General features: G+C 45.7%; 1 protein-coding gene across 1 annotated transcript; it reads left to right on the plus strand.

Moving 5' to 3' along the window:
* The first annotated feature begins 1,222 nt into the window (after window positions 1-1,222).
* On the plus strand, window positions 1,223-2,800 carry CEBPA (CCAAT enhancer binding protein alpha). Its single transcript, XM_053449657.1, has one exon. The coding sequence runs from the start codon at window positions 1,553-1,555 to the stop codon at window positions 2,420-2,422; it is 870 nt and encodes a 289-aa protein (XP_053305632.1). The 5' UTR covers window positions 1,223-1,552; the 3' UTR covers window positions 2,423-2,800.
* Window positions 2,801-10,473: the final 7,673 nt, after the last annotated feature.

A 10,473-nucleotide genomic window follows, 5' to 3' on the forward strand; every position in this document is an offset into this window, starting at 1 on the left:
GGAGGCTGCGAGGCATGTGTCTGTTCACCCAGCCTCGCTCATACTTAGCGAGAATTATCTTTTCATCGATTGGGTGTGGGAGCGACACGCAGACAAAAGATGTTTACCCTGCCGAGTGTAAATTAATAGCCGGTTCCACAGTTAGGGGGCTTTTACAGCAAATACGCAGAGGGCAAAGAGAAATACCCCTTCCATGCGTGCCATCCACGCCGCCCGCTTGTTAGATGTCACATGCGGACGGGGCTCTGACTAACCCGGCGAAGGCGTAACTTTTTTTAATAGAGGTTAAACACAGCGGCAGGTATCTACAAACCGCAGCCGGACAGACAAACTCCACATGGCGTTTAATTAAAGAAAGGAACGCTTCACCCATATCCGCAATGGCTGCGCTACAATATTTGGGGGATTTCACAACCTGGAAAATCATAGCAGCCTGTTTAGATCTTCTTTAAATAGCTCTGGGGGTGGGGAAGCCCCGTTTATTTTTAGTGCCGATCCAATGGGATTAACGGCTGAGGATGATAGGAATCAAAACATTCCATTGATTTCTATGGCGCCAGTACATACCGTAGCGCTGTTACATTTCCATGCTCTCGGCATCTTATAATCATCTATTACGACAGCGGGTATTTGGGGTTAAAAAATAATAACTGAAACTGTTTAGACAACGAGGTTTACAGAAACAAAACATCCTTCTACAAACAAAAACAGAACGTGTTAAGTGTTCTAAAAACACAAATATTATATATTTACAAACATACATTACACACACGTGTGTGAGCGTCTGTCTACAGACCCGCAGGGCGAGAGGCATCACACAGAACACGTATGTGACAGCCGTGTTCTGCGATTCCATTTCCTGTTACATCCTTACACAGTGCATTGAAAGCATGGGACATGTAAACAGAAACTGGCAAAGCAGATCACTTCAGTGGGGTATTTAAGTAATTTTTAGAGTCCAGCAGAGTACTTTAGCATTTTTTTTTAGAGTCCAGCAGAGTATTTTTCAGTAATTGTCGTTCAGATAAAGTGCATTTTAGTTGAGGAGTCTAGGAAGCTCACAGGACTGTGTATAGAATATATTGTTTGTATAGCCCCGTTAATGCTGTATAGGGGGTAATTGCTGCAGGGCTGCCCCCCGGGTACTGCACCGGCTGCCAGCGCAGCTCCAGCGCACACGGCTACGTGCAGACTCAGACTGGGAGCGTGCAGTGCCGTGACTGGCCGGTAGGGGCGCTGCGCAGCCTGTGCGGCGCTATATATATACCGGGCAGTCGCAGCTGTCTCCAGCAGACACACATTGACCTGCAGCGGAGTGACAGCAGACACTGGCCAGCAGCAAGCAACCAATCACTGGACAGTAGCAAACAGGCACTGGCCGGGGGACAGCAGCAAGCAGTGATCATCAGGCACTGCTCAGCAGCAGCAAGCACTTGTCAGGAGGCAGCATCAGAAAGCAAGCAAGGATCAGCAGGCACGAGTCAGCAGACAGCCTGAGCTCATCCTGGATTCCCGGAGCTCCTCACCATGCTGGGCTGGCTATAGGAGCTCCATGGAGCTGGCTAACTTCTACGAGGTCGACTGCCGGCCGTCCATGAGTGTGCAGCCCCAGAGCCAGCACGGTGCGTACGGTTACAGAGAGCCCCCCAGCGGCGGAGAGCTCCACGGACTCTGCGAGAACGAGAACTCCATAGACATCAGCGCCTACATAGACCCCGCAGCCTTCAACGACGAGTTCCTAGCAGACCTCCTCCACAACAGCAAGCAGGACAGAGCCAAGGTGGCAGAGTACCAGGGAGCAGCAGGGCACCCCATGTATGGCTGCATGGCCACCTACCTGGACAACAAGCAGGACACCAGTCTCAGACCTCTGGTGATCAAGCAGGAGCCCAGGGAAGAGGACGAACCCGGCAGAGCCTCCCTGGCCGCCCTGTACCCCCACCACGGCCAGCAGCACCCATCCCACCTGCAGTACCAGGTGGCCCACTGTGCCCAGACCACCATGCACCTGCAGGCTAGCCACCCAACGCCACCACCCACCCCTGTGCCAAGCCCTCACCACCACCCAAATCACCCTCATCACCACCCTCACCACCTGCATGCATCTGCGGCCAAGAGCATGTCCTCATCGGCATCTTCTACGTCCTCGGAGAGCAGGGGCAAGTCCAAGAAGTGGGTGGACAAGAGCAGCACCGAGTACAGGGTGAGGAGGGAGAGGAACAACATAGCAGTGAGGAAAAGCAGGGATAAAGCCAAGATCCGTAATGCTGAGACCCAGCAGAAGGTGATGGAGCTGTCTTCTGACAATGAGAAGCTGAGGAAGAGAGTGGAGCAGCTGAGCAGGGAGCTGGAGACCCTCAGGGGCATCTTCAGACAGCTGCCAGAGAACTCCCTGGTCAAAGTCATGGGCAACTGTGCATGAGCTCCCAGAGCCAGCAATCCCTACAGACTGTGTGCCATTGGATCTAAGACTTGTGCCAAGGGCCAAGGACACTTCTCTCTTTTTCTTTTTAGAAAAGACTTGGAACTTAATGTGAAGAAGACCAAACGACCCCCTTATGTCATAAAGTATGTCTTGGATTCCAGCACCCCCCCCCCCTCAGACTCTTAATTCTGGTGAGAAAAGCTTCACCCCAGACCTGCAGAGTAGAAATGTTTCAGCCAGGCAGCTGTTGTACTTTTCCTTAAAGGTGGTGCTATCAAGGAATAGTCTAAATGAGAGGTCCCCCCACCTCCATACCTGTGACATTCTGTAGTCTTATACATTTTTGTCTATTTTGTGTACTCTGATAAAAAATAATGCTTTAATATAATTACTGATAATGTGACATCCTCATTTATAAAAGGTAACTGTGTGGTGGGCTGCCAAGTATTTGTGCCTTAAGAGTTACAGGGTAATATATTCTTAGAACAGATGCTTATTAACCTCTTAGTTGCTAGAGAGAGGCTGTGTGGCTTCTGGCTGTCAAATGGTTCAGCTATATATTATCTCAGTTTTATTTCCTTTAAAGTGGCCTTCTGGAGTGTAAAATGATTACAATGTATACACTTTAATCTTTAATGTGCCTTAAGAACATGGAGAGTGCTTTGAGTGGCCGCGGTTGGCCAGATCATTTCTCAGTATTTTGGGCAGCTGGTTTCGGGGTACTGGCGCGCTCCCCGAGTACCTGTCAGCCCGGACTTTGGCTAACAGGAAACTTTGTATCTGTAGAACAGGACCCCCTATAGGCGTCCCCATATAATAATGTCATATATATAGAAAAGGAGACTTCGGCCACTCTGTTCAGAACTATTCTGAGTATATTTTTGCAATGTCTTGGTAAGGCTCACTTGTGCTGCATGATATATATTTGGTTTATTTTATATATATATATATAATAAACCGAAGCCAATTATTTAAGCACATGATGGACACAATAATTCCAGGATGTGGCCTTTCTCGGGTTAGCAGGAACATAAGGGAATATAAGATATAAGTGCCTTTTAAAATGTTATATGGGAAGCTCGTAGCAGTTGGAACATTGAAGAACATGAAGCAGCTGCTATCGCTGGTAAACTGTTATGCTTTTTGTGTCTTGTCTGTAAAGCGGTGTAAATACGTCCTTTTTTTTTTTTTAAATACATGGACCACTTGAGTCCCGGACCAAGAAGTCTGCTCATATTTTTATGGCATTACACATTTCTGTTGCACGTATTCTTGCCATTAAACCATAAGCTTGTTCGTTTTCATCCTGATAAATTCTCGGCAGTATGGCAGGGAGCACACGAGGCTTAGATGCGGGAAAAGAATGGATTATAACCCATCGAAGGTGATTCCGCTGACCAATTTAAAACATAGCCAATCACCAGCGAAGATGGTAACTTAACATTTTCTTTTCCAGTGAGATGTAGGACCAAATATCAAAGTTAATATAAAAAATATATACTTTTACATCGAATGCTTCCAACTGCTAAATTATTGCCAAAAACAAGGGAAAAAAATGTGCACAATATATGCGTTAAAATTTTTATTGAAAATATTCACATATTTGTTATTAATTGATAATTTTGAAACACCTCTGCATATCTAAGTTTTTATGTTCAACATAAAATAAAGGATATACACTATCATTACCAATGGCTCTGTCTCTTGATATTTATTTGAGGGGGAGGAATAAAAAAAAAAATAACGTGATTACGTGGTCAATTTTTATTTCAAACTCTGTTATGAGCTCGGGACGAATACTTCATTCTACACAGATCAGTAGGGATGATGGGACGTCGGAGGATACATATTTTGTCCATATTATATATATATATTTTAGTACATAACGAGTACCATGTTGGGGGGGTATTAAATCAGTAATAAAACCATATAGGCTCTAGAAGCCTTGATTTGGCCGGGTTCCCTACGATGGGTTCCGTCCGTCTCTCAGTACATCCATACGTGATCTCGTGTTATTCCTGCTTCCTCTGAAGACACTTTGTAAAGCGTCACATTCTCATGGTATAGAATCGGTGTTACATTTTATTTCTGGGGCAGGGAAAGTGAAAACTAACAGCCAACAATAACAGACGGCCTATAACAATGACATCCGTTACTAGGGCCCTGTTCTAGTGAGCTTGCACTCTATTCAGGCGTTGAGGGAGAACGAGACAGAAGTTGAGAAACCTATACCTGTCGTAATGCGGAGAATCAAGTATTAGCAGCTCTTATAAAAGGGCGCTAATTATTCTAACTTTGATTGTATAAATCAAGATAAAACTGGCCTAGTAACAATTATTTACCACCAGGGCCGGCCTTAGGGGTGTGCGCCCTGTGCGACCGCACAGGGCGCCATGGTTGCAGGGGCGCCTGACCGGGACTTAGATTAAAGCATCGTTTTTTTTTTTTTTTTGTTTTTTTTTTTTAAACTTTATTTAACATCATTGATGTTAAATAAAGTTTAAAAAAAAAAACGATGCTTTAATCTAAGTCCCGGTCAGGGGCGCCGAGCGGTTGCTCGTGAAGTTATCGGCAACCGCTCGGCGCCCCTTACTCTCCGTGGCTCCGTCGCGGTGCCAGCATCTCATGTTGAGCGCCGGACTATACCGGCGCTCAACATGAAATGCCGGCAGAGCGAGAAGACGGATGCCTCCCGCTCTTACCGCAGGACTCCGGCAACAAGGTAAGTGGGGGGGGGTATTTTGAAGGGGCAGAGGGGGGGTATTTTGAAGGGGCAGAGGGGGGGTATTTTGAAGGGGCAGAGGGGGGGTAGTTTGAAGGGGCAGATGGGGGGGTAGTTTGAAGGGGCAGAGGGGAGGGGTAGTTTGAGGGGGGGTAGTTTAAAGGGGCAGAGAGGGCCGGTAGTTTGAAGGGGCAGAGAGGGGGGGTAGTGAGGGGGGGCGCCAGAGGAGTAGTCCGCACAGGGCGCCACAACGCCTAAGGCCGGCTCTGTTTACCACAACCCAGTAAACAAGTAAATAAATGATTATTATTAAAGTATCATAATGCTGCGGACGTACAGCTTGTTGCTTGTCTCGGAACGTTGATATTATTATGACATTTGATTGTTTGCGATTTATCCCTGCCGCATAAGACTCCAGCACTCAAGCACCTGCTCCTAGGCCGAGTTGGAGTCTGTGGCCGCGCCGGCAGCGGATCACTCACCCACACGACTTGCCAGAGTTATCGGTCCAGGACCCTTACAAGAACAATAGCGATGATATCTTTCAGGCAACCATTAAAAAAGATACATATTAAACACGTATGGGCCTGTTTCCTCCTACGGGCACCGTGGGCAATAGGCAGGTGCCTAGGTCGCCTTGTGCGTGGCCTGGCTCTAAAAAGGCTGGCATTCTATCATTTGTTGTAAGTAATCTGGTAATTGGAGCGGATTAAGATATTCCGGCTAAAGTAGCTTCACACATTGGACACATCTCTGATAACACAAGGCTGGAGGAGATGGTCCTCACCGCTGGATTTAACCAACTGGTTCCGCAAGCCCCTGGAGAAGGATAATGGGGGTCGTCGTTCGGTAAAAGACAGAGAGATGCTTGTTGCAGAGACACATAGAACAAAAATGATACAATCCGCACTCTTGCTAACGTTTGAGGTTCCAAATATCTGCATTTAGTTTGTCTGATTCTCTCCTAAAGCTCCCCAAAACTGGCAGGAGCACAAAAGCCGTTTACCATGAAGCCTACACGACTTGTTTTGGTCCCATAAAATGTAAACCGCCTGGAGTCTGACATGTTTAGAGCCGTATCTCTGTGTGCAGTGCAAACACTTTAATTAGAGCAAAGGCTGCCCGTTCCTCTTTCCCTTTATGATTAATAAACACTCAAGACACACAGCGAGGCAACGTCCAGGGTCTCTGCCTCTTACGGGCACATACTACACCGCGCCGTCCACAAAAAGCTTTGTACGAGGAAGCGCTTCCCTCCCGTTACATTAACACACCGCTCTCCGCTTACCCAATATTTCTCATCATTGTACAGGAAACACTTTGGCAATTTGTACTTTCTACTCGATCCTCTTCCTTTTTGCATCCGAGTTACCAGAAGAATAATGTGTCCATGTGAATGAAAAGGATAACCACAAGTCTAGAATTCTATGTAACAGCAGGTCTTCACTGAACACGCGATCTCTGAAGGTGCGAGATGTTGATATCCCTTTATTTTTGGGGCCTTCGTGCCGATAAAGAACATGGAACCGCAGGAGGAATTAAGTAACGACTTCTAGAGGTCCACAAAGTCAGCTGCCTCTGCCCTGAACTACAGAGAAGTCATGATGGCCAAGACGTCTATAGGACGCAATACAGAGACCTCTGGCAGGTGCAGCACGGATCGCCATGGTTTGCCCCCTCGTAGCGTATACCCCATGTGTTAGTTCTCTTAAGCCATTTGGGGTCCCTTAGAAAGCATGTCACAAAGACCGGCGCCGTTTCCTAGACTGGCACCTGTTGGCCGGCACCTGTACCCACTTCCATGCGCCTTCTTCAGTGTAGGCTTTGGGTTGGGTGAAGGTTACAGACACATCGAGATTAGGATAATCTCTTAAACAAATCTCTAGGAGGACACTGAACACCTGTGGTGCTGCCTGCATTTACATTCACATACAGCCAGCGGGAGATCGAATTCCTGCACTACTTTACCCCATCACATATATACTTTACCCCATTATATATATACTTTACCCCATATATATATATAATATGTATCGTGTTCCCCGTGTAACTACCACGTGCATGACATGGGCTCACAAAAGTTTGATTTGCTCAGAAGCAGACAGTTTGGGACAGTTTGGGACAGTTAGACTTTAAAAATAAAAGGTCTGTTTATAAAAGTTTTAAGACGTTCAGGGCGTTCCTTGGCAATACTTTGGAATCATCGGCTGAGACAACTCCATAAGCATAAAGAGGAAAGTCATAGCCTCGGTCAGGATGATAGGTTTCACACGCTACCAGGAGACCGATCACGTGTTTATTAGGTGGGTTCACTAACCTTCCCACTAAGCCATTAGCGCCCCTAACGCAAGCGGGGAAACCGCACGACGACGACCCCTAAATCACATCCAGATAAACACACTTTGCTCCTCACAATGATGGGAATGTTCTACACGCACACAAAAAAAGTGAGATTTACAGACGAGACTGAAAAAACAGGAAAAGCAAGTCTGCCGGCCAGAACACCCAACCCTCGGCAGCAGAGTATGAAGTGACATAATGTACTCCTGAGAAGACTGTAATTAATACATTAATTACCCCTATCTATGGGAATAATCTGATCCTCCAGCAGCAAACACACAATCTTTCGTTTACTGAGTAACTGATATAATGTGACTCACGGTTATGATGAGTTGATAGTAACAGGCAACAGAATAAACTAAAGCCGAGCCAGAGTTCTGACGTAGCAACTGAATTCTGCAGGTCCGACGGACGAGCCATAAACTCTCTCCTCTATGGACGCAAATCCATGGCTTGATTAGGAACTTAATAAATAAACCACTGGAGCCCTGGACCTTCCTACTCTCACCGCACTCTACGAGCGAGCGAGCAGCTGGAATGGCTGCAGCCACCGGACCAGCGATAGCGGCCCAATGGAACATTGCATGAATCCCCTCTATTCCTCCGACCAAACACAGAACCCGGGAGATGGAGCGACTAACTGCGCTATTACACAACACCCAAAACTCTTTCCATAAAATGTCTCACACACTGCTCTAGAACCCACAATCGCTCATCTAGGTTATAAACCAGATCGTAACATTTAGTGTTCATCCCACATAAGGAGGTAACCCTTTCCGTGCTGCACACTTTCTTGGTCTCTCTCCCCTTCTCCTCGTTTCCCTCCACTCCTCTCCTCTTCCTCTCGCTCAGATCCTGGCATGTACTGGGCAGCATATAGCTAGAACGTACTGCTGTTACATATCGCTATCTGTATTTTCTGGTTGGACTTTTGCTTTTATTGTTACATTTCTCCTGGCTACTGTTATGTACGGAAAGTTACGCTTTCAGCGATGTAACGGCCGGTGTTGTATCTTTCATGTGCAACTTATGTTTCTATATAAAACATAAAGTCTGAAAGGATATATATATAATATTAAATATTATATACAATACATTTTTAGGAACTAATACTAAGTAGAGGGTTATTCCCGATTTTCTCCTTTTAACCGCCATTTTCTCGGTTTAAGCAGGACACGGGTCTGATTCGAGGTTCCGGCCAAGACCGGAGCCACCATGAACAGGCCAAGCCTGGCCGTGCCACAAACTGGTATGTAACAGTTTAAAGAAAAGTATATTTGTTTAAACAAGAGGGGGAGACGGAGGCAAAAGTCCATTTACAACGTGTTAATGATTAATCGGAAATACAACACAGCTCTACTGTAAGAAGGCTGAGTGGTCATTCATTCACCGTCTCCAGAATCCAAAATATGCAAACCCAGGAGGGGTCGGCAGACGCAGACGCGGCAAACTCCGGCAAACTCCGGCAAACTCCGCCAGCAGCTCTGAAACGTAGGGGGCGATGTACGGTACCCAGATACACGCGGGGGAGAGGACCTAAAGAACAGGAATAGCCAATTTCATTTTTCACAGAAAAATAAATCATTAAATATGATCGGTATGTTGCCGGGTTTCCTGATTCCTGCAAAACAGTCTTTTTTTTTACAAAGATTTTAGAAGAAAAAAAAAAGGAGAACTCAACAATCAGGAAGATGGGGTCATAAGTGGCCACGAGGTTATATCAGGGCAAATGCTTTAGTGATTGCCTTGTTTTAATCTCTGTGGTTATAAAAAATAAAGTCAGTGCAATATATAAATGCTGATTTTCTGTTTTATCGAATACTATGTTGTTTTTTTTCAAATAGTTATTTTCTAAGAAATAAAATATATTTTAACTGCTTTATTTTGTTATGCAGGTTCTGTATTGTGCTGCAAATCATACGTACAGAATGTGCAGGAATGAATTTTTTTCCTATCGGGAATTCTACATTTATGGCGTCATTCCTTCGGGGGGGGCAAACATTTGGGGGTGCACCAAGAGATAAGACCCCCTCAGGCCTCTATATCAATGCAGAAGATTCTATACATATATATATATATACCGAATGTTTACTAGAGATCATGTAAAATAAATGATATTATGTCAGAAGGATTCCTGTGTATGACTAATTCCTACGCCGTACCTTCGTCATTCCTCACATGCACGGACGGAGTATAAATCGTAATACACGAGATATGTTGTGCTGTTGTTGGCGAGGGATCCAAACCGCACCAATGTTTCATTGCCTTATTCTAAATTAAAAAAGATGCCATTGGACAGACCAATAAAGAAATCCATTCAAAGATACGTCGCTAGTTTATAAATAAATGTATCGACCCCCCCCCTGTTGTTTTATTGGATGTTTTCTTTAAGCGCTTATGTTGTAGCATCTTTCCTTGCACTAATCCGTCCGCGCTGCTCTCGGCTCAGGTTTGTATCCACAGGCTTCATTCCCACATTTTTACAGGCTTTGTGCTTTGCGACCTGTGTTTGCACTTTTAGGGTTCTATTTGCCGAGGAGTCTTTAGCGACTTTGGCGGATCTCAGAGATCTCAAACCACTGAAAAGCGTCTTAGTGCATCTTGGCAAATGGCTCTGGGTCTGTTGACAGTTTGTAGGACGGCATGTCCTCCCCAGCGCTGTCGCCTCAACCAGGAAATCGGGGCACACCTGCGATTGTGAGAACACATACCCCGCACGAAAGAATCCCATCGGATAGTAACAATAACAGCCTAGCATCATTTATTCCTCAACACTGACGCCCTTCCCAAGGCACGGCGGTTATAAACTCCTTGTAACGGCACAAACTCCTGGAAAACTACTGAACCTGCTGAAGACGTCTTGTGTACAGAGGCGGCGCTCACTAAGCGAAGAACACAATAACAATATTCCTTCTCAGGGAAAACACTTATTAGTCTCTAGGCTTCACATGGCCATGTGTTTTTATTTCGATTGGGCTCCTCGATG

Source organism: Spea bombifrons, chromosome 10 (assembly GCF_027358695.1).
Source record: "Spea bombifrons isolate aSpeBom1 chromosome 10, aSpeBom1.2.pri, whole genome shotgun sequence".
In the NCBI taxonomy this organism is placed as follows: Eukaryota; Metazoa; Chordata; class Amphibia; order Anura; family Pelobatidae; genus Spea; species Spea bombifrons.

Excerpts from the sequence above, each read along its gene's own strand:
- CEBPA (XM_053449657.1), top strand. The coding sequence starts at position 1,553 with ATGGAGCTGGCTAACTTCTACGAGGTCGACTGCCGGCCGTCCATGAGT.